The sequence below is a fragment of the Stenella coeruleoalba genome (genome assembly GCF_951394435.1).
Source record: "Stenella coeruleoalba genome assembly, chromosome: 11".
Taxonomy (NCBI): domain Eukaryota; kingdom Metazoa; phylum Chordata; class Mammalia; order Artiodactyla; family Delphinidae; genus Stenella; species Stenella coeruleoalba.
Window position 1 is genome coordinate 100,889,722 of NC_137157.1, and position 23,648 is coordinate 100,913,369.

General features: G+C 60.0%; 1 protein-coding gene across 1 annotated transcript in view; it reads left to right on the forward strand.

Moving 5' to 3' along the window:
* CACNA1C (calcium voltage-gated channel subunit alpha1 C) overlaps positions 1-23,648 on the forward strand; it is a 457,740-nt gene that overhangs the window by 309,862 nt on the left and 124,230 nt on the right. The window contains exons 7-9 of the mRNA XM_079938602.1: positions 911-1,107; positions 9,886-9,989; positions 16,492-16,664. Of these exons, the coding sequence (XP_079794728.1) occupies positions 911-1,107; positions 9,886-9,989; positions 16,492-16,664 (474 nt within the window). The remainder of the gene's footprint in view (positions 1-910; positions 1,108-9,885; positions 9,990-16,491; positions 16,665-23,648) is intronic.

Genomic DNA, 23,648 nt, shown 5'->3' on the forward strand with positions numbered 1-23,648 from the left:
ACCTTAACTCACTAACTTCCTAGCAGCTATTCCTGGCCCGAGCACAGCCTGCGGCCATGGGGTATGTTATGCTGTTTCTTGAAAAAGCCTAGAGCGCTGCATACCTGGGGAGCGCCCTCCCCGTCCCCCACGCCGCTCTGTCCTGATTAGAGGTCAAGACAGCTCTTCTCTTCCGAAAGGTCCTAATGCTGAAGAAAAGGGCAGTCCACAAGTTTGCACGCAACATGCACAAAATACCGCAGTGGCGTTTGTGCTCAGGGGCTGGGATAAAGCTCTGCAGTAGGTACTCTTCCCGCCATCAGAATTTATTTTCCTTCCTTCATCAAGAAGGCGTCCACTGCAAAGTGACTTGCGTCCCTGGTAAAGCATCACGTAATATGTCACGGACCCATGTGGAGTCAGAAAATATCACTGGGCGGGATCTCTGGCCAATTACGTGAAAGAACCTTCCAATCAACAATGCCCTCGCCCTAGACGCTGGCATTCCAGCAGAAGTTTCTACAGATACTTAACCACCAAAAAGAGAAGACGAGGACTCACTACCACGTCCCGGGATGTTTTACACTCAGAGTGGTTGCATCGTAGTTACGTTTTCATTGCCCATTTGACAGCCAACAGCCCTCCTGTCTTTGAAATCGATGACTGAGGTTAAAAAACAGTTTTACAACAAGTAGCTGAAAGCGCCGACCTTCTAAGTTGATGGCCGCACACAATGAATACCTGGTGCCCCGTGTCGTTCACGTTGTGTTTGGGGCCTTGATGTAACTGTGTTCTGCATCGTTGCCGCTGGGGTCGTTTGCTGTCCCACCAGCCTCGCCCATCACTTTTCTCTCTAACTTCTCTCTTCTTTCTCTGCCCGTCCCTCTCCCCCCACCCCCTGCTTCCTTCTCTTCTCCCCCGGCCATTTGAGATGTCCCAGCAGAAGACGACCCCTCCCCCTGTGCCCTGGAGACGGGCCACGGCCGGCAGTGCCAGAATGGCACGGTGTGCAAGCCGGGCTGGGATGGGCCCAAGCACGGCATCACCAACTTCGACAACTTTGCCTTCGCCATGCTGACCGTGTTCCAGTGCATCACCATGGAGGGCTGGACCGACGTCCTCTACTGGGTACGTGCTGGGAACGGGCGGGGGCGGGGAGCCCGCAGACTGCCGGCTTCTCCTTGACGTCCACCTTCTCCGTCTTCCCGTGATGTGGTCACACGCACACCGGGGTGGGACGGCCGATGAGGGCCTTCGATTTCTTCTAGGTCTTGCCTGAGAAACAAAGCCTGAGGCTCTCACCCTAAGGAGTCTCTCTCTGCCCACCAGCCCAAGACAAGTGTCACCTTTCCTTTGTCCTCCATAGTGAGAAACGCTGGCTCGCAGCCCCGTGGGGACACGGCCGGTCCCGACCCCAGGGTCCTCAGCTCCTGCTCCCTTGTAGGGCTCCTGTTCCCATCCGTGTCCTGCCTCTGCCCCCCAGAGAGAGCCGAAGGGCACAGAGTTCAATTCCTAGGGCTAAAGAGAAAACCCAGGCCTGGTCTTCTAAGAAACCACTTTTATTGAATCGTGTGGCGTCGTGGCCTGCTATCATGTTTCTATTTCCCATGTTAATCTTACCTCGTTATATCAGAATAGTCCATCAGACAAACGCATTGCCATCCTTTTCACTGCTGACAAAGCGCTCCGCTGGTGATGCGATGCTTATGCAGAAATGCCACTTCTCGAGGGCCAGCCACTCAGCAGCAAGTCTCCTTTCACCTTAAAGATGCTCCTTTTATCCTCCAGCAGCCAGCACTGCTTTGCCAGGTGTTCACGCAGCCTCTGCCCCGTAAGCACACACGTCATACTTGGTCCTTCTCCATTCCGGCAGTCAAGTCCAGTGTTTGTAAAAACTCCAGCAAATGTAATCCTTTGTAGTGTCTCCTGCTTCCACGTGAGAACTGACTTGCTAGAGCCCGGTGCTGTGCTCCAGCATTTGGGCGGAAAATGCCTGTTGCCAGGCTTGAAAATACCATCGCACCCAGAGCTTTGCAAGCAGTCGGATGGATTTGGCCGTCCTGGAAACGGTCTCAGAGGCTGCTTGGGAGGGAGGGGGGTGTGGATGCCTTCCCAGCAAGCCGAGCTGCCAGACTGGGAAGAACAGTGCCAGGAGAGGTATGGAGCTCCTCCCGGACCAGGAGGAGTCCTGGAACGGCTCGGAGATGCTTTGCGCGTTCTGGGCATTGAAGCTTCTAAATTGTTTTTCAACAATTCAAAAGCCCTCTTCTCCCAGTTTCGGGGGTAGGGTCGGCAGGCTGAGACCCAGCGCTGCCGTGAAATGTGTACGTCTCTGTGCAGGACCAGCTGAAACTCGCCCTCGTGCCTTGTGCCCCGCAGACAGTATTGAGCATTCCTTGCCTGCCGGGGGTGCCCAGTCCTCGGGACTCAGACACAGTAACATCCAGCTCAGTGTAGGCAAGCTGACTAGCCCTAAACTGAACAACGCAGTGCCGCTAGAGCCCCAGAGAGTGGCCACACTGTGACACTTTGCAAAAAGGCAAAGTGTCTAATCACTCCTCCCTCAAACTGAGGTGGAACACTGGAGCCCATCTCCCAGGCTCATCCTCAATGAGAACTTGGTTTTGAATAACCTGTGAGAAAAGGGGCATTGAGCTTACTCTACCTGGGCAAATTTAATTTCGTTCAGTAAAGCAGATCGAATTCAAAAGCGGCCCTAACGGGTCCTTCTATCTTGGGTGAGTCCCTCTGGCCAGCCAAGGACAGAGACATCCTTCTGCAAACGGACAGCACAGAACACATGACTGTGTGGAACTGGGCTTTGGAGGCTCATCACATGAGCTTCAAACCCGCGCCTCAAGTTGCTATGGAAACGCCTCCCATAGCATCCAGTTGAGGGCAGGGTGGCAGCGGGTGGGTGGGTGTGGGGCTAGGGGAATAGGTATAATTTACTTTGCTGCTGTCCCTGGTGTATTTTTGGGATCCTCCTTCATCCCTCCCTCCCTCTCCCCCCACCAGCCAGATGTGACCCAAGGAGGCGCTGTCACGGTGACAGCCAGCCTGGGGGCTGCGAAGGAGCACGCGTGGCAACCAGCAGTTTTCAGCAGCTGTGTTGTGCTTTTCCCCCTGCGGGTGGTGGGTGGGTGACGAGCTTGGGCCGGGAGCAGGGAGTGTCTGAGGTGGCGGGCAGTCCCAGGCCCAGGGGACAGCCTCGCCCTGACCTTCCCTAAATGGCCGAGCCGTGTGCGCGTGTGTGTGTGTGTGGGCACACACGTGTTCACGCATGCGCACCTACACACACACACACACACACACCCGACACTGAAACGGAGCGTCCTGGCGGGTGTTCTCGAGGAAAGCCCCGCCCAGCCCGCAGCGCCTGCCTGCATGCTGTTCTGCCGGCTCCCACTTCTCTCGCCTCTCCTCCTCCTTCCTTCTTCCCTCCCCCTGCGCCTTCCTCGCCTTCAGGATTTCTCCTCCAAACCCCGAGACTCTCACACCTCCATGTGCTTTCGTGTAAAACACGGAACTTTCTACGCAGGGAGGGGCCCACGCTCCCCCCGTCCCCAGCCGTGGGACCAGACGCTGAGAGTCCGGCCCCCGCACCTGCACCTGCAAAGGCTCCCGGGAGAGTCCAGCTAGAGCTCGAGTCCCTGCAGCCTAACGTTCCCAATCGCACGGCGCTCCTTTGGTGCCACTGGCTTGAACCCGGCTAGGGAGACGGCTTCTGTGGAAGGTGGGCCCAGGGTCCTCCACTCGGAGGAACGCGTTCCCCCCCGAGTCCCGGGGGCAGGTCTGCAGGACGTGGGGACGGGCAGCCACGGCTCCAGGTGTCGACTGGACCCACCGGCTGGATAGACATCCCTGGGGAGCTGACAGCCCACTGGAGCACCGAAGCGCTGAAGCTGGCTCGGGGTGGGGGGACGGTTGGCAGGCCCCCAGCTCCTCCTGGGGTGGCCTTGAGTGTGAATCCGTCAGCCCATCCCGCGCTCCCGACTTGGAAGGGTTCGTGGCCGGCCAGCACGACAAGCCTGGGCAGTAGTGCTTGGACGATTCCTCAGCTGTTCACACCGCCCGCTGGGACGGGCTCCCGGGCAGCCCTGCGCTTGCCTTCCCCGTGGCCCGTTCCAGGAGTCTGCGGGTGACGGGGCGGGGGCACACGGGGATTTGGAGACCAAGCCAGAGCGGGGCCTTGGGGGTGGGAGTTCCTTGGGAAATGGCTTCTGAAGCCAAAGCCTGTCTGCTTACTCTCCGAATGTCCACACCTCTTAAGAATAGCGGGGAAAGTGATGGAGTGGAAGGTGTGGGCTGCCTCTGGGAGCAGTTGTGAGAGAGGGAAGCCCCGTCGGACCGTCCCCCGGGGATGCCACGTCTCCAGGTCTCCTCTCGGTGTGTTTTGCCCCACCTGGTGGCGTGTCACTCCAGGCTGCTTTCTTGTGTGTTTGGGGCTCGGGTTTCCTGAACCGAGACAATCTGTAGGTTCTCAGATGCGGCCCAAGAGCTGGGGTCCATGTGAACTCTGAGCACCCTCTCCACGTGTAGCCAGGTCACAGCAGCGTGCGCTGGGGTCTGCTCATCGCTGACTTCCCACCTGCCTCGGATGGCCCCTGCTCGTGGGGACAGCAGCGTGGCCCTGACCTGGGGGGAGGGCGGCCGGCAAGGGGGCTCCTACCGGGGGTTCAGGCACCCAGTGCTTTAGGAATCTCGATGCCTCACCCACCGTCCATCAGGAGGATTCTGTTGACCTCTGCCCACGATGCCCTCTGACCTGGGGCCCCTGGGATGCTGTATCCCGTGTGGCACAGGGCAGCCCTCTGGCCTGCGTCCTGGGGTCACCTCCTCCACTGACACCCGGGCCCCCTCTTTCTGACACCTCCCGTTTTCCCCAGTTGGTCTCTCCATGACCAGCTCTTCCGCTTGTTTTTAAAAATTAGAAATTCAGCTTAAAACAAGATTAGGAAGAATACTTCATGAGAAATCATATAAAAGATGCATCTTCTGTCGTACCTGCCTTAGTTTGTTCAGCAGGAGACCTGGGGAGTGAAAAGCTAAGGTTTAAACTTTGCGCAAGTCAGTCGTCAGCTCCGCACTCGCCCGTGTGGGAGGACATTCCTTGTAAACACACGCGTGCACACACGCTCACACACACTCACACATACACACCACGGCCACTGATCTCCGGTCTCGGTGCTGCCGAAGTATCCCTCGTCTATGACGAAGGTCTTTGGCATCCAAGCAGAGACTCAGGTGCGTTAGCCTATTTTCTCCTGTTCCACCTGCACCTCTTCTCACTACAGATACGGGAAACGAGCCTCTGCAGGCAGGCAGCTAGCAGAGCTGGTGGGGCTGAGTTCTCCTGGGGACCTAATAGTCATTGGAAATGAAAACCCCTCCAATAACCCAAAGACAGCATCCTGGGCTCTTGCATGGGGACCAGGTAGAGCAGGTGTTAGGTCTCCTCAGGACCCCCTGGTCCTGAACCCGGAATCTGCCCGAGCTAGAGCGTTACCACTTAGCGCCCACAGCGCTTTACACAGAGCATCTGTTACCTAAACAATAAACCCGTGGTTTATAAGCATTTGAAGAAGGGGACTTTGCATCTCTCAAAGCTACTATTTATTTACTTACTAGGTTTAGTTTTATTCATTTCACTGGCACTAGGCAAGTCCTTACTCCTCGGTAATTCAGTTGAACATTTCGTGAGCACTTACAAGGTCCCCAGGCCCGCGCTCGAGGAGTTTGGGTGTAATTGGAGAGGTGGGGACCCAGAGACACGTGGTCCCACGCAGGGCTCGGCGAGAGCAGGGAGAGCTCGTCAGAGGAGATGGGGAGTCGCTGGACTGCAGCTGGGTGGGGGCAGAAGAGAAGGAGAAGCCGGCTTTGTGCCAGTTTGGCTGGGGAGACGGTGCTTCGGGCTGCTAACAGACCCAGGAAGCAGCCCGGCACCCCGTGGTCTCAGCACGTGCCGGAGGCCCACCCGCGACAACAGCGTCAGGGCACAGGCGTCCGCGGGGCCTCCGCTCCTTGCGGGGTCCCGGCCGAGTCCGGGGGCAGCTGCCTTGTTGGCCTCCTTGGTGGTGGGCCTGCTGGCGTCTCCCACAAGATCCGGGCCTTCCTGCTGCCGTGAGCAGGGGCAGGAGGTGTCGGGCGAGACTGTTCGCCAACCTGTTGCTGTCCCTGCGACTGTGGGTGGACCCCATGTCGTGCAGGCAAGGTGACAAAGGTCAGGGGTTCATTGGGCCATCGCCCAGGGCACTGGCTTTCCGGACAGAGCAGATCCTGCCCCCTGAGCACAGTCCCCGTAACGCGCCGTGACTTCCATGGGCTGCACGTCCTGCCTTTGACGGCAGGTGACAGCCTCCCGCGCCCCTCAAACTGCTCAGCCTTTGGGGACCCGCAGTGCCCAGCCCTTAGAGGGGGAAGCACCAGACGTGAAAGCCCCCGGGAACCGGCCGGAATGGAGGGAGACCCCGAGGCAGTGGGGCCGGAGCCATCGTTCCTCCTGAATTTTCTTCTCGGGGAAACATGTATGTTGGATTTGGAGGCTCGAGGCTGTGGTCCCCTCTGGGAATTAGATGTGGGGGAGAGTAAGGCGTGTGTTCCAGCGAAGGCTGGGTCACCCTGTGAGGTGCCGGCCCGGGGGCCGAGGGGCTGCAGGTGGCAGGCCCTGGGGTGCCTCTCCGCGCCCCTTCCCCATAGGGGCCTGAGAAACGTCTGGCTTCAGTGCTCTGAGAAGACCTGTCCCTTTTCACCTCTAAATAACAGTGTCAGCAATCTGGGTCATTTTTTTAAAATGTGCCTTTATTGATGCTTCTCTTCTTAATAGCTCCATTCGGGCTGAGTGAAGCCATCCGTCTCCCCGCTCTGGCGCTGCCCTACTTCAGAGCCGCCCGCACATGCGCTAGTGCCCAGGCTGCCTGGGGCAGGGGGCCCAGAGCAAACGGGGTTGTGGAAGGAGGTAAAAGCCAGGGCCGGCAGGCCCAGAGGCCCCTCTGGCTGCTCATGGGCCGCAGGGCAGGGGGCCTAGGACCCCCAGGAGCTCATTCACCTCTCGTCTGTCCTCCACTCACCACCCTGCACCTGCAGCCCCCAAAGTTGACCCTCGGAGAGACCAGCCCACAGTCTCGGAGGAGACCAAAGAGTTGGACAAGGACAGGTGGAGGCCATGCGTCCCCTGGACGTGACCCTGGCTCTTCATGGGGTGTCCGCAGGTCCTGAGGTTATCTAGGGGTCACGAGGTTCCATGAGGCTGGCTGTGGGGTGGGTATCTGGGGGTCAGGAGGTCTGTAGCTCCATCCATTGGAGGTCCTAGTGCTGCTGGACGCCTCACCCCTTGCCTGTGGCCCAGAGGAAAGGACACTCAACTAAATAGGGGCCTAGGAAGCCTCTGAGGCTCATGGGTTCCTTGAGTCATCAGAGATGTGTGGCCTGGAGGACTGCACTTTCCATGAGCTTAAATGTTCACAAAATGTAGGGCACGAGGGGGCTTCCCTGGTGGCGCAGTGGTTGAGAGTCCGCCTGCCGATGCGGGGGACACGGGTTCGTGCCCCGGTCCGGGAAGATCCCACATGCCGTGGAGCGGCTGTTCCCGTGAGCCACGGCCGCTGAGCCTGCGCATCCGGAGCCTGTGCTCCGCAACAGGAGAGGCCACACGGTGAGAGGCCCACGTACCACAAAAAAAAAAAAAAAACTGTGGGGCACAAGGAAGCAGCCGGGGGAGATCTCCCCCAAGGACGCTGCTGAGGCACCAGCCCTCCCTCCCCATCCCCGTCTGCCCGGCTCTGGGGGCAGTTTCGCGAGGGTGGCCTTGGCACTGGGAGCGAGCCCGTCTCTGGATGGCCCTGCGTGGGTTCCTCGGCAGCCTTGGATCAGGAAGGAGGCTCGCAGCTCCCACGACGGGGCAGCCTCTGACTCCGCGGATCGCGGTGCCCCGCCCTCCTCTCGCCATCGTGCTGGGTGCTTCCCGCTGCCGGCACCATCCCAACACTTGCCGGTTCCTGGAATCCCTTCCTGGGGCAGGACCATGCGGCCTCCAGGCGGCCTTACTGCCCCTGCCCTCCCCCCCCAAGTGGCACCCCCGGGCTGCCTGATCCGGCCTCACCGGCCTCTGCAGCCTCTCCTGGAGGCCCGTGGCTGTGCACACGCACCCCTGCAGCCGCATTCGCCCCCTGACGTCCACTGACCTGTCCCCCTACAGCAAGGGCCTCCCGTGGGTAGCGGGGCCGGCACAGAGGGGGCCCGTCCGTCCACCCGGCTGGCCTCACTGAGCACCTGCCTTATACAAGGCCCTGTTCTGGGCACTTGGGGGCACAGGCCACACCCAACGCCCGTCCTCATGCCACTTGCACCCCAGCACGGAGGACAAACGATGCATAGTAGTGAGTAGATTATACACTTGGAAAGTGTACATGCTGCGTGGAAAACAGCGGCCGCGTGGCAGCGAGGATGTCCACAGACTCGCGTTACACTGGATCGAATTGTGACCTGGGAAAGTCGCGTGTTGGGAACCTTTTCCTGACGTGGCTCAAACCAGCGACCCCGAGGGCGGGACAGAGCTGTGCTCTCTGCCCTGTGGTCACGCTGGCGAGCTGCCTCCAATGAGACAATGTAACCCCGGGTAAACGAGAGCAGGTTTGGAAAGGACGCGGGGGCAGCACTGAAAACAGTGCTTCTCAGGGCACGAGCCGCCCCGTGGACCTGCGTGCAGGGAATCAGCCTCTGTCGTGCCGTTGCCTCGGAGGCTGGGGGCCGTGGACCAGCGGTCCTCAAACCCCGGCTCGCATCAGACTCACTGCAGGGCTGGTGAGAACGTGGTCGCCGGGCGCCCCCCGTGTGGACGGAGGGCCCAGAGTGTGCAGTTCCAAACTCGTTCCCAGGTCCCCCGGTGAGGCCAGGGACAACACCTTGAGAACCACGGGTGTAGGTCATTTGGGGAGCCTGTGCACTTAGGAATTTGGAAACTCGGGGGCGTCGACCTCCCACGGGTATCCACGGTCCCGTGAATTGCAGGCACAGGAGCTGTCCCCTGAGTCCAGCCTGAACAGCCATCCTCCCCGGCCCGAGGCCTGTGGTGCCGATAAGACAGCACGGTCCACCCTAAACTCCAGGCGCAGGGGTCACCCCCTGGGGAAGGCACCTCCCCACGTGTGCCCGAAGGTTCCAGCCCCCAGCTAGTCCCTGAGCGCTGAGGCCAGGGTGGCGGGCGCAGGGGCCACATAAACCCAACTGAGCGAAAACCATCTCGTAGGAAGAACCACTTTAGAGGTGACCCAGCTTCTTAGACAACCGAATAGATAACATCGGAGGAAAACTCTGTTCCAGAAAATAAAGGGTCAGAGAGCGCCAGGCGAGACTCCCCTGAGGCAGAGCCTGCCGAGGCCCTTCTTGCTTAGGTCAAGGTCACGGGGTGTTTGGGTCAAGGTGGTGCCCGGTGACAGTGATCTCCCACGCCAGCCTCTACTCACATCCTCCCTGCCTCCCTGCCCACTTGCTTTGACTCACTCCTGCTTCTCTCTTTCCTAACTATCCTTCGTCTTTCCAGATGCAGGACGCTATGGGCTACGAGTTACCCTGGGTGTATTTTGTCAGTCTGGTCATCTTTGGATCCTTTTTCGTTCTAAATCTGGTTCTTGGTGTGTTGAGCGGGTAAGCTGACCGTTTCTGTGTCCTCTTTACGGCGCAGCTGAGCAAGGCCCCAGGTCCCGCTGTATCCGTCACCAGGCCCAGGAGAAACAGAAAACGTCTCCGTTGAGCCAGGATGCTGGCCGTCAGCTGGGCGGGCCGTTTGGCCTCTGATGACCTAGAGGCCCCGGTCCCGGTGCTGCCCGGTCGGCGCCGGGCCCGGGGTGGGCAGGGCCGTGCTCGGCTGCTCTGGGAGCTGTACTAACTGTGATTCCGTTCTTCCAGGTCAATGATGCCGTGGGAAGGGACTGGCCCTGGATCTATTTTGTTACACTAATCATCATAGGGTCATTTTTTGTACTTAACTTGGTTCTCGGTGTCCTTAGCGGGTAAGCAGGACCAAACAAAAAGGTCTTGATTTTTCCATTTATTTCACTTACTCTTTCTGCTTTTCCTGGCTTTATTCTTTTTCTGACTCTGATGAACCTGGGACGTGGGGCCACCCCAGGAGCCTTGAAGTGAATGTCCTTGGCCTGGCTGGGCAGAGATCAGAGGCACAAGGCCGAGCCCACTGGTTTGGGCTGCAGTGAGAGGTACCCAAGCCCACCTGTCGCCTGCCACCCGTGCACCCCTGGCTGTCCAGGAGGGCAGGATGCTTCTTCAGGAACCCCAGAGCAGCTGAGCCCCTCGGGTGGGAAGGGCTGGGCAGAGGAACTGGAGGAAGATTCGTGGGCCGTGGGCTTCTGGCCCACGTGGCAGCCTCGCAGATGGGTACCTGCCCTATCTCTCCAGCCACAGTCCAGGGCAGGCTGGCGGTGAAGACGCAGGTCCCCTTTACCCAGTGTTGACTGGACCAGGGTACCAGGAGTTTGAACTAAAATGCAAGTAAACAAAACAGACTGAAATGCTCATTCCCTTTGGCGCTCATCACAGACTGGGCCGTCCATCTCTGTATCCCTTCTCTGAAAGGAAGGGCGCTCAGCTGTTTGGAGCCATCGATCACTGGAGCACAGAGGAGATAGAATCCACTTTCTTTTAACTTTGTCTGCTTGGCTCCAAGTGCAAGGCCCGCCTAATTTCAGCCTTTGCTCGGATGAAGTTAAAACGTGGCCGAGGCAGCCCCTGGGCGGCCACCTCTGCACCTCGGGCCCCCTGGACGCCTCTTCGGCCCACTCTCTTCTTCCCGAGCCCTCACCAGCCATGCAAGGCCATCGCCTGAAGGCTCCCAGGGACACTTTCTGCCTTCGCCACGTGGGGAGGGGCAGCTGCTTCACAGCCTTTCTTCCGTCTCTGCGGACGTGATGCTGGGGAGAGTCGGGCGAGGGAGGAAGATTTCCCACCCCTGCCTGCCGCAGGGAAGCTTTCCCACCCCCGCCTGCCGCAGCCCAAGGCCTCGCAGGAGCGTCGGGGTCAGTCCTGGGAGTGGCGGAGGGACAGAGTCCACCTCTGTCCTCGCCCCTCCCCACGGGGGTGCTGTCGGGGGCTACGTCACCCCGGGCCTTTGCCGCGAGCGGCTGCACAGGGACTGGCACCTTCCGTCAGGGTGACAGTGACACGCAGGCCGGCAGACGCCCCGGTCAGCTGCCTGGAGGGTGGAAGGGTTTCCAATTTTGTGTCCGACACAAGAAAATGCCCTGTTTATAAGGAGTCGTCAGGAAGAGCGTTGAAAAGTCAACCTCATCACCCACTCAAGGCAGAAATTTGGAGCTCCAGGCAGAAGGCTTTTAAGTGTCACTCACCCATCTGACAAAACGGAGATCGTAAGCCCGACTCCTCGGTCGCTGGGATGGTAGAGTGAGGTGCCTTCCGTCGAGTCAGCACACAGCAGTGCTGTCCTCACTGGGATCGCTGCTTACTCGAAGGCTGTCAGAGCTGAGATTACTGAACAGGGTCGTCACAGGTTAGACCTGCTCCACGCTCTGCTTCCAGACACGAGGGGAGGGAGCCTGAGACGCCGTGTGGCTTGTACAGGGTCCCCTCACTGGTCACTGTCAGCACGAGACACAGCCCAGCACCATCTTCCTGCCACTGCCCCACAAACGAACATTGAACAAGCTGGACCTGTAACACGCCAGGGCTCTGAACCTTGAAAACAGTGGTTCCCCGTTCTCCCTGCAGAGACAAGGAGCGAGTCTGAGCGGTGAAGCCCCCCCAGCGGTCTGAGGTGGAGGCTGAGGCCTCGACCACGAAGGCCCCCTCGAGCAGAGGCTCTGCCTGGTCATCCTCGGCTCCCCCGGCGGGTCCAGGTGGGGGTGGATGGCGGCAGCGCTGGGGGCGGGCAGAGTGATCTTGAAGGGCCGGTCTTGGTTCAAGTGACAGCAGGTGTGTGGAGCCTGCGGGATTCCAGAAACCCCGTCTAGTCAGGGCCCGTGAGCCCAGCCCTTGCCCGGGGTCCCCGGGCCCCTCCTCACACCCGCTCCTGCCCCGTTCCTCCCCACGTTGCTGGGGAACATCTCCCAAGGCTCCCCCGGCCCCGGGCGCCCTCTGCCCAGCGTGAGCAGCTCCCCTTCCCGGCCTGTCCAGAGGGCTGGCCACGCGGTGAGAAGGCCCAGAGCCAGGCTGCCGTCGGCTGAGCACACGTGGTGCTCGCCGTGTCTCGAGAAGTCCGGACAGCAGTGCGGTCGTTACCCTGGAGCACAGCCGTATGCCTACTCACCCGGCGGCCGGCCTTCCAGAAGCATTCGGAAACCTCTCAGCGCTCACGGAAGGCCCGTCTCAGGGTGGTGTCAGCGGTCAGCAGCTCGACGGCAGGCCCCGGGCTCCGCGCCTTCGGTGGATGCGCTCCTTTGCCACCCACGACAGCCCCGCGCGCTAGGGCCACGCGGGTGTCACCTGCACAGAGGAGAAGAGTGAAGGTTACGTGCGGGAACTACCCCAGTTCTCACCGGTGCGGCCTGGAGGATCCGAGGTTCAACCCATGCAATGTGGACCCATGGCCTCTGTCCCCGTCCCCCAGGCTCCACCGTCCCCAAGCCCATTGGCCTGGTTAATCCTGTGTCCTCAGATGACAGCCAAGACCTGGGAGGAGACGGGCGGGAACCACAGTAAGGACAGGGGGACCAGCCCAGGGGTCCCAGAGGAAGCTGGGGAGCCCCAGCCCTGAAGGCTGCGGACAGGTCCTGAGCTGGGGGCCAGCGGCCCTGCAGACATAACAGCCCTCGAGGGAGAACAGCGCTCCCCCAGCAGCACTGCAGTCTTGGAGCACTTGGAGCTGGGGGCCGACGCCCTGCGTCCGCCAGTTAAGGGTATTATCATCGTTTCAGAGCCCAGCACGGGAACTGTCCTCATGAACTGCACCCTGCTGTCACCGAGGAAGGGCTCAGGTGTGCTTGGGGTCGTCTGCCCAGGAAAGCAGGGAGAGCGACACTCTGCAAAGCCTCCATTTTAAAGGCGGAATTCGGAGATTTTGGTCATCAGAGGGACGGCCGTCCTTCGTCTGGAAACACATTCCTGCTGAGCCTGGAGGCGTCCGTGCAAATGTGCATCTTGTGGGTTTTTTCCAGACGCTTCCACGGTCATCATCTCTTGATCCTCACGTGTCATAGGAATGATATTAGTCAGATAAGAACCAGACTGTATGACCTTCCCCTCCAGAGATCTCAGCCTCTAGCCATGAGAATTACAGTGACGGCAGCCACAAGATTCTGGAAGCTGCACTAGAAAGTGCCATTGGGTGAAAGTCCCTGGACCCTGGACTCTGGTTACTGTTTGGTTTTAAGTGGTTGCGAACACAGAAGACGTGTGTCTTCAGGTGACAAGGGGCCCGGGACCTCTTAGAGGGTGGGCGCCCAGCTCTTGTCCCCCCGGGGAGATGGGGCAGAGGGCCCGAGGATGGGCACTTTACAACCTGAAAGCACCCCTGACCACGGGCCACAGTTAAGACGCTACATCCAGGTCCCGAGGAAGCAGAAGTGCCCGGGCACACTGCCTCGTGGCTGGAGCAGGGGAGACGCGCGTCATTCCTGGAAGCCTCGTTCCACGGAGTGCCCACCAGCCCTGGGTTCGGGAACACTGGCCTCTGCCCTCAGGGGATGTGGGGTTAAGTTCCTGCGAGGCTCTGGACACAGCGCTGCCATCAGTACACTAGCTGTCGTGTGTGTGCATCTGTGTGAAGTCGCCTCGTTCAAGGCACCGTGTTGATCTGTTCGCACCGAGCTCTCAACCCACAGCCCATAACTCAGGCCTGGATTCCGCTTGTCAGACACACGGACTTGCCCCGTGAGGCACCTCCCAGTCCTCGTGCCCTTAGGGTCACAGACTGCACGGCAGCTCCATGCTCGGGGGACGTTTTAATCAGAAAAATCACCATCGGAAAGCACAAAATGCGGAAATGGGCTGTAAAAAGGCTCTTATTCACAGTATGAGCTGCACCACCAAGGAGGCGAGCGGCCGCTCGTCCAACCTCAGCCGGGAACGTGACCCCAGGTCCCGCCTTTCTGCGCATCCGCGGCGACCGCGAGGGCTCGCGGTGTGGATGGCGTGACGGGGAAGTCCTAGCGGGAAGGCGAGTCTGCAGACACGGAGTCCGCGGGTGATGAGGACCGGCCGCACCGGTCACCGCGGGGCCTGGAGCCCGGCCGCTGCGTCGACGGACCCTTCGCGCAGCTGCCCCCTGCGAGCTGTGCAAGTGCGCGCCCGGCCCGGGCTCTCCGCCGCGCTTGTCCTGTCGGCCGTTGCGTGCACAGGACGTGCTCCCGCCTTCGCGCAGACCCGCCGCGACTGACCGGGCAGCCGGCTCCAGCCCCTGGGCCCAGGCCGCGTGGGACATGCAGCGAGGAGACGAAGAGAGCGGGGCGCTGCCGCCCTGCACGTCCCTGCTGCGTGGAGCCCGGAGAGGGAGCCCCTCACCTCCTCCCGGCCCGGGCCAGGCTGTGCCCATACTCCGCGGGTTCCTGGCTCTGCTGCCTCTCGGAGCCCCTCGCACCCCAGGAAACCTCATTTCCTCTTCTCCCGGATGTCTGTCTGTTCCTAGAAGTCGTGGGCCTCGGTTCTGCAGAGCAGATGCTGTGACGCATGGCTGGGCCAGCTTTCCCGGCTCTGGCCTGATCCCAGCTCCAGGAGAAGCACGGCCTCTTAGCTCTTCAGTCACCCTTCCACCCAAACCGCTGCACGAGGCATGGAGCTCTCAAGTGTGTGGAGGCGGAAGGGCAGTTGGGGGGGCGCCTGGAGCTGCAGTCTGGGGGCTGCAGGGGGGCCCTGCTGCATGAAGTGACTCTCCGGGTGGCGAACCGCAGCCCCGGGAGGAGTGGCGGGTGCGGAGAGCTGGGGACTCTCTCCGGGCCCATCCGCCATGGAGGCGAGGCCTCCATCCACACTGTCAGCTGTCAGTGCAGCCCCTTTGCCCTGGGAAGGAGGGGACGGTGCCGCCAGCTGCCAGGAAGCCCAAGAAAGAGCAAGTTCGGTCCGATTCGAACTGGAGTCAATCAAAGTGAAGAAGAACGTTCCATCCCAACCCGAGCGTCGTCAAAGCAGCAAAGAGAACTCGTAGCTCGGGAGCCACGGCTCCTGGTGAAAACGTCCCCAGACCCCTCCCGGCCCAACCCTCACCATAAAGGGTGGTGGCTGAGGTCTGCTCCTGCCGCGGCTGCGATGAATGCAGATCCTGGATGGCGGGCGCAGGGGCTCCGGGGTTGAGCCTTCCTGCCCCATGGCTTGTTGGTGTGTCCTTCCTTCCACGGGGCCTCCCATGGAGTGCATGGAATCCCTTCCAGGTGGACTCTGCGGCCTCCCGCCCTGAACTAGGCCTCAACTGCTGAGGGAAGGAGGAGTCACGTCTCTAGGAAGAAGCCAAGAATCCCCCCAACACACACACACACACACACACACACACACACACACACACACACACACACACACACACACACCCCAGGAGCCCCATTTCCCAGAGACCGGAGGTCAGAGGCAGGCTGCTCCTATCTGTTTCGGAAGAAAAGGCACAGACTTGCTTTGAGAGTGAGAACCAGCCTCCCTGACTCCCCTCTTGGCTGCCAGGTCCCTCCTGGCTCAGAAAGTGAATTCAAGGTCAGAGAGAAAATAAGGACAGAATCATAGAAAATAGGAAAGAAACAGACACTCCCCAAAATTTTTCAATAAGCTCTTCTTCCAGCAAATCCCGGCTTAATTTTAGTTTCTACTCATCATTGCTCTAGACTGAACGCCTCATTTAACTTTTATATCATCTTGATTTTATGTATTTTTCCATTCTGATTAGATTTCCTTTTTAACCCGAAGGGCACCCCCCCCAGGACATTTTCCTGTGTCTGGAATCCTCTTCTGTCTCCCTCCATGTGGGAAAGAACATTCTCTAGATTAGAAACCCCTCCAGGCTTGCTGAACGGGGCAGAACAAACCCTAGAAATGACAATGGGGGGTGAGGAGGTGAGGTCTCCTGGGCCTGACATCAGTGGTGTCCTGGTAAACATTAACGACTGGCTCTTTGTGGGGAGAAGCCCTGGTTTGTAGCGTTTGACGATGTCCGCAGTGTACGTATCCCCCCGTGGCCGATTTTGAGCCACCGAGGAGGCACCAGGGTTGGTAGAGCCAGTGCGGGGGCTGGGCTTCAGCTTGACCCCAGGCCCTCGTCTCCCGGGGCTATGGCGGGGGTCCCGCCGGGTTACTGCTCGGAAGGCCTTTCCAGGTCATTGGAGAACGTTTGTCACGAAGAGGCAGAGCTTGCCATCATGGCCCAGGAAGAAGGACAGTGGATTTGGTCCACCCCACAGTCGTGTCCCGAGTCAGGCAGCGCCCCGCCCCAGTGACTCCGTCCTCTTTCGTGAGAGCAGATCAGACCCGGGGCAGGGGGAGCGGTCTGTGCAGCGCAGGTGCGGCCGGAGGCTTCCCATGCGAAGCAATTAATGCTTTGTTCTTCTTGTCCCTCCGCCCTCTCGCCAGAGAGTTTTCCAAAGAGAGGGAGAAGGCCAAGGCCCGGGGCGACTTCCAGAAGCTGCGGGAGAAGCAGCAGCTGGAAGAGGACCTGAAGGGCTACCTGGACTGGATCACGCAGGCGGAGGACATCGACCCCGAGAACGAGGACGAGGGCTTGGACGAGGAGAAACCCCGAAACAGTGAGCGGCCTCCCCGACTGGGGCTGGGGTCTGGGCGAGGCGGGGGGCTTCCCCCCCGTCCTGACGGTGCGGCCCCTGTAGCCATCTTCTCTGCTCTCAGAAATCAGTGCCACGTGTGGAACAAAGCCTGATATAGTCGTCCTAGAACCTCTGGTCCCGGGACGGGGGAAACTGCTCAGTCGGGCTCTTGGTTTTAAATCCGACATCCTCCTCCCAGCTCCGGCTCCCTGGGCCGGGGCAGGAGTCCTGCTCCAGGCTTGTTCAGACGGGACCATTTCCCCCACCACCACCGGAAAGCAGGCTCCCCCCCTCCCCTTCCAAGGACCACTGCGCTTTCTCAGGGAAAAGAGCCCAAGGTTTCTCTCGAGGAGGCTAGATTCAAAGATCTGGGAAGGTGCTGAATGGGAAGGTTGGGGAAACCCGGAGGAAACTGGCAGAATAGCTTTAGGTCTTAGAAACCGACCCCAGCCCCTCTCTTCTCCTCCCGCGGGCCCCCTTCCTGGGGTTGCGCACATTTGAATCGGGACGTTTCTGACCAAGGAACCAAGCAGGTTAAACAGCCGACATGCTTGCTGAGCGGGGCCAGTCAGATAAGCGGGGGAAGCTAGAAAGGCTCCCAGGCCCAGAGGGAGGAGAGAGACCCGCTGAGGCTCCGGGGGCTGACGGGGGAGCAGGGTGTCCATCGCTGTGTCCTGACAGAGGCCAGGAGGGCGCAGGACGCGTGTGTGCATGTGTATCCTGACGCGCGTGCGGATACAGTGGCCTTGGGCGTGGACGTAGATTCTGCCGGTTGTGTTCATGCCCCCTGGCCGGGTTCTGCGTGTCCCTGCTCGTTGGTACCTGAGCTCTAAGTGGGAATCTAGGAGGGGGAGCAGGTGGAGAGAGAAGGAAGACAACTTGGGTGTGAGCAGAGAGCAGGCCCGCCTCCATCGTTCCAGAGACGGATTGAATACAGCCTTCCACGACTTGCTTTCCAATAACTCTGCTCAAGGAATGAACACAAAATTAAAACACACACACAGCCAGGGACTGGTAACGGGAGGCCTTCACGCTCTGCTAAGGAGTTTTTGCACGTTGGACGACAAGGCCTTAGACGGATTAGAACAGTGAGCGGCGATGCTGCTGAGAATCTTCCTGGAAAGACGCCGGCAGCGTCCATTCCGCTGCTGACGGATCGTGGATGCGGGATGGTCTGTGGCAGCCAGCCGTGTGTGAATAGTGAGCTAGCCTGGGAGCCTCGTCGACACCTGCTGCGAAGCACAGGAGCGGGCTGTGGGCTCCGGTCTGCACCCTGGCCACGGTGGAGCCCAGCTCACCACGGATGGTAGGAGCGTGTCTCTTACACGTTCGTAGAAACTTGTGTGTCCACTGCCCGCGCAGCACTCGGTGGCCGTCCACAGAGACACGGTTATCCCGCTCTTTTCTGAGGACAGGTGTGCTGCTTCCCTGTCCTGCCCTGATGGAGAATTCTTTGCTGCTGGAGCGGATCGAGTGGACGAGGCCCATCTACCCCCTCTTTCTGCCCGAGCTCTGGGAAGAGCACAGTGTGCGGCCTGCCCCAGTGGACAGAGTCTCTGCCAGGGTTCTCATGAGCCCTTATGTGGATGAAGTCTGGCGTCCCTCCCCTGCGCTCGTCCCTGGTGCTGGAGGAGCCTGGGGTCTGCTTCTCACCCTCAGCCTTGGCCTCAGAGGACGGAACGGAGCCTGCCGCCTTCCGTCGTGGAAATGGTGGCGGGCCGGTTCTAGGGGGAGGGGGCCAGGGACTGGGCATCTAAGAAAACAAGACAGAGGATAAAATAGAGGCACGTGAGGAACTGAATGAGGGACGCTTGGGTATGGAGCCAGGAGGCCTGTCCAGAGGCCGGGGCGGCAGGGAAGTCCGGTCAAGAGCAGAGTGGGGCTTCCCTGGTGGTGCAGTGGTTGGGGGTCCGCCTGCCGATGCAGGGGACGCGGGTTCGTGCCCTGGTCCAGGAAGATCCCACATGCCGCGGAGCGGCTGGGCCCGTGAGCCATGGCCGCTGAGCCTGCGCGTCCGGAGCCTGTGCTCCGCAACGGGAGAGGCCACAACAGTGAGAGGCCCGCGTACTGCAAAAAAAACAAAAAAAAGAAGAGCAGAGTGGACAAGACGGGCTTGTTAAGGGACTGGCCGCTTAACAGATCCACAGAAAAGGTAGGCCCACGGCTCAGAAACTATATTCTGATCTTCAGAACTTTGTAGTTTGCCCTTTGAAACAAATACAAGGGAAGAAATGCTGCTACTAATGGTATGCGTTTCTATCAAAGTAGTGTCTTTGCCTTTGAAATTGCTAAAAGATTACAATACAGTGTATTTGCCAGTTCTCTTCAGCTCAAAAATTAAGTCGTCTTTTGAGAAAAGAGGGAAAAGGGTATTATCACTCTTGACCAATGGCTCTGGACACTCGTGCTTGTGCCCCAGGCAGGGGCCCCGTCGGCACTTAGGAAATGCCAGCTGTCGGGCGCCGGTGACACAGGGTGGCTCCAGTGCGGACACGGTTCCGTGACACGTCATTGCGTGGTAGCTGAGCTCGCCCACGGGAGCCCAGTTACTCATTTTTCGAGCAAGAGCTACAGATGCCACTGTGGCCGTGGAAAGAACAGGGCTCGGGAAGGCAGCAGAGAGAGGGCATCGTTTGAGGTGTTTCTCTAAACAATTAGAGTCTATGAGTTGGCTGGTAAATTACATAAAAAATACGTTACAGTACACTCAGTTCGTTCATCCTTCCACCCACCCATCCACCCATCAAGCAATTAAAGGTCTGCTCTGTGTCTGGCGCTGTTTCTGGCCCTGAGGATACAGCGATGCACAAAGTCCTCAAGAATCCCCGCCCTCGTGGGACGGGAATTTCTTCTCTTCTTTCTTTCTCCTCCTCAAGATCAAAGAATGCGTGGATTAAGTATCTGTGCATATGGGAATCTCTCTCTCATGTCGTTAAGACCATTTCAGTGCAGCCCCAGTCCTCGAAGACAGACATTTGTGCAGATGAACCTGGAAAAGACAGACCGTGGAACCAAAACACTTGAGTTGTAAGCAGGTTAAGTATTTATCCAGCGTATTCAGTTCTGTTCGCAGGAGCCCCTCTGCGATCACCGTTCACCAGCAGAGCCGCGTGGCCACCGCCGCCCTGCGGCATCTGGGGTTGCATGTTACTGACGCATGGAGATTCGAGGGCCTCCGAGGGCAGCAGGTTGCCCACGGAAGGGTCCTGTGGGGCTCGAGAGCGGTGATCTGAACATCACTGGTCTACACGGTATACGTGTCAAGGGCACGTGCATCATTATTTGAGCTTTTTTTTTTTTACAATTTAATCAGTTTTCCTTGGACTTACTCGTGGGCATGGCTGCCACACGCCTGGAGTCCTGAGACAGCGTCCCACCAGCACCCGGTCAGACGGCGTGAGAAAGACACTAGCAACGGCTTTTTTCCCGACTCCCTTCTTACTTTGGACCCAAAGTTATCGTGTTGGAGGCCATCCTAACCCCACACCCTGCGGGACAGCAGACGCCTCGGCTGCCCCGCGCATCACCTTAGCTCGTCCTAATCAAACCCTAAAACGTCAGTGCTGGAAACCGCCGCAGAGATCAGGTGGGGACAGCTCGCCTGGGCTGGCGATGAGGGCCGTCGGGGCTCAGAGGCAGCGCAGAGACCAGCGGCCCGGGGGCCCTGCAGTGAGGCTGTTTCATGGGTTCTTCTGGGCTGCTGGGAACAACTCCCCTGGGCGGGTCCCAGACACCCATGTTGTATGCAGACCCTCACTCGGGAATCGGGTCAGAACAGGACCCCGGCGGGGGTGGTATCTCCACAGACAGCCCGTCCGCCGTGGAGCAGTCTGGCTGTTCTGCTGTCGGGCCCATGACTTTGTAGACACCAGTGTCCCAGCCTGGGTGCAGTGGAGGGGCCCCCGAGGGCCACGTCGAGCGTACGGTGAGAAGCAGGTGTCCCTTCCCAGCCTAGGCAAGCCGTCCTACGCTTCTTAAAGCAAAACCAGCTCTGGGGGAGCTTGCCAGCCGGCTGTAAAGACCACAGCCATCTTCCTTGGATGGTGGAGTAGCTTCTGGAAGGAAGGAGGGTGTGAAAGCCACACGGTAAAAGGGAAAGCTGGCAGCCAGTGGAGCAAGGGCGAGCCCTTCTCATTCACGCACTCTCCTCGAGGGTGTCGTTCTTCCACAGCCGGTGTGGAGCTGCTCTTTGGATCCCGAGGTTGGACAGTGGGCGAGGGTCGGCATCTGCGGGCTCTCCTGGGCTAGAGCGCCAAGGCGGACAGGACGGGGGCGCGAGAGGGAGCAGGACAGGGACGGTCTCGTTTCGTCCTCCCCGGGATTATCTCCCGTGGGCACTGACGCCCCCTTTGTAGACGGGGAGCTGGGCTCAGAGAAGGTAACGTGTCATGTCCCACAGCTTGTACGCTGCCCCCGACTCGGGGATGTGGGCCTGAGTCCAGCGCCGCCCGGACCCCTCCTCAGCCCCGCCCTTGGTACAGGGACCCCCCTGCGTGTCCGGCCAGAAGCGTCTGGAAGAGGTCCCTCTAACCCCTCCGTCGTAGCATCTGTAACACCCTCGGTCTAACGCGCAGAGCGGGGTGGACGGAGGGAAGGAGGGCTGGGCGGGGGGTGGAAAATCTGATCTTAAACGTTACCCTGAAGGGCCCTGAGTGTGATTTTACAAGCAGGGAGAGATGGGCTTTATGATCGTGAGGACTGTGTCTGGAGCGTGAAAGGGAGTCATGGCAACGTCTTGCTCAGGTAGAAGGTTCACTGAGGTCAGAAGCCGCCCGCCCGGAGTGGTCTAAGGGCAGCTGTGCTTGGAAAGGGGGCACATCAGTGGCACCACCCGTTGGAGTTTCCTTCGGTTCGGGACTCCTTGAACTTGGTCGGGGGAGGGTGTTGGTCAGCTGGGAGGCTGCAGGGAGGGGTGCTCCAGGGCAGCGACCAGCCCTTGTCCTGCCCTGGCGTGTGCACCTGGAGGAATGTGATGTAATCACCTTCAGTGCTGCGGGGTCATGTGGCTGCAGGGTCACCTCGGCGGAACCTCTGACGGTCCCAGGATCCTGGCACGATGGGCGGGGTGGGGGGGGCCTCCAACCAGCAACAGCCTCACCATGGGGGCTCATGTCACCTCCCTGAGGCCACCAAACCCACAGGCAAATGGATCCGCCCACTCAGCCCGCCCAGGTAGCCCCCAGTAAAGCGCTGCTGTGATTTTCTTGTAAAGCTTTGCGAACAGATGGACACACCTGGGGGCTGATGGTAGCTCCGTGGAGGCGCTGAGGGGTGAATCGGCCCTCATTTCCCTCCGAGCCACCCCCTGGTGACCGGGGCTCATCCCGAAGCACCCTCAGCTCCGCCCCCGCCCTCCCTTCCACGTAGACCCTGGGAGAGAAAAGCCCCGTTGCACCAGGACACGGTTTCTGCCAGAGGCTGTCCGTGGAGGAGAGGGTGGCAGCTCCCGCCTCTGTCGCCTGCTGGCGTGGGGAGTTGTCACCTGGGGGCGGAGGGGGGTGAGCCAGGGCTGGGGTGCGGCCGTGCCAGTCAGGTGGGCTAAGTGCTGTAGTGAGAAAGTCTCAGCCGCTTGGCAAGGTGAAGGGTGCTTCCTGCCCCTGGTTCCATGCGGGTCGAGTTGGCAGGAGGGAAGTTCACCTCCCCCCGGCCTCAGAGGTTCTGCGGATCCCCTGCGTCTGGGCAGGAGAGGAGGGAGGCAGAGGGCGCTTGGAGGGCCCCGGGGAGGATGTAGAGGCCAGGCCTGGGAGAGTGGGCATCGCCTGCCACTGGCCAGAACAGTTTACAGCCCCCATAGCTTCCGGGGTGGGGGGCGAGGGGAACGGACACAGTCTAAGTGACCAGGGGCGGCCGGGGGAGGGAGCGTGGTGGACACGCAGCCACGTCTCTGCCGCCCACAGATTGGCAGCGGCTCTCGAGGCCAAAGGGATGAGGAAGCAGCTGCAGGTGTAAAGAGCAGAACAAGTGGGGGGGGGAGGGGAGAGGGAAGGACTTCAGTTTCGGGTTTTGGGGTGAAACCGAAGGTCAATCCGGAAGCGGGGCTGAGACTGGTCCCAGACGGCCTCAGGCGTGGGCTTTCTCCTGTGGGTTCAGCAGAGCCACCAAAGGGATCTGACCGTGGGAAGGTCACCCAGCTCCTTTTGTGAACAGTTGGTTGGGGCTCGGGGGGCTGGAAGCAGGGGGACCCAGGGGTTCCAGGGGCTGACACAGCCTGAAGTGGGAGTCACGGCGGGAAAGATGGCCCTCCGCTGATGGCCGGCGTCCACAGGAAGGGACCGGGGCCGGCAGGGCCCAGGCGTCTTGGGGATGCACAGCTCGGGCTGTTCTTGACCTAGGGATGCAGCAGAGCCCGCCCCCAAGGGACCCCCGGGAGCTGGTTTGTCGCGTCTGCTTGGCTGTGGGAGCCCTTTGCCCTGCGCTGTCTCTATCCGTGACTACCCTGAAAGGTGCCCTGGGTAGCATCCCAGTGGCTCCCCCTCATGTGATCTCTGCCCTTATGACTCGGTGGCTGATGGAAGAGTAAGAGTTGAGTAACAGCCCCAAACACAGGGCTGTGAGGGCTCCGTCCTTCTGGGTCACTTCATCAGATGGACGTGCCTGGGCCTCTGTGGCAGCTGCAGTGCTGCCAGGAGAGCTGTGTGCTTCCGTGGAGCAGGAAGGACCATCGCCTTGAGCAGCGATCGCACCTGCTGTGTGCTTCCGCGGAACAGGAAGGACCGTCGCCTTAAGCAGCGATCGCACCTGCTGTGCGCTTCCGCGGAGCAGGAAGGACCGTCGCCTTAAGCAGCGATCGCACCTGCTGTGTGCTTCCGCGGAGCAGCAAGGACCGTCGCCTTAAGCAGCGATCGCACCTGCTGTGACCCTGGGCTGGTGGCACTCTGTGTTTGGGCCTCGTGGTTCGAGGGGCAGGGCTGGGGCCGCGTCCGGAGCAGCAGAGCCCTGCCCTCGGGGAGCTGCCCCGAGGAGGGC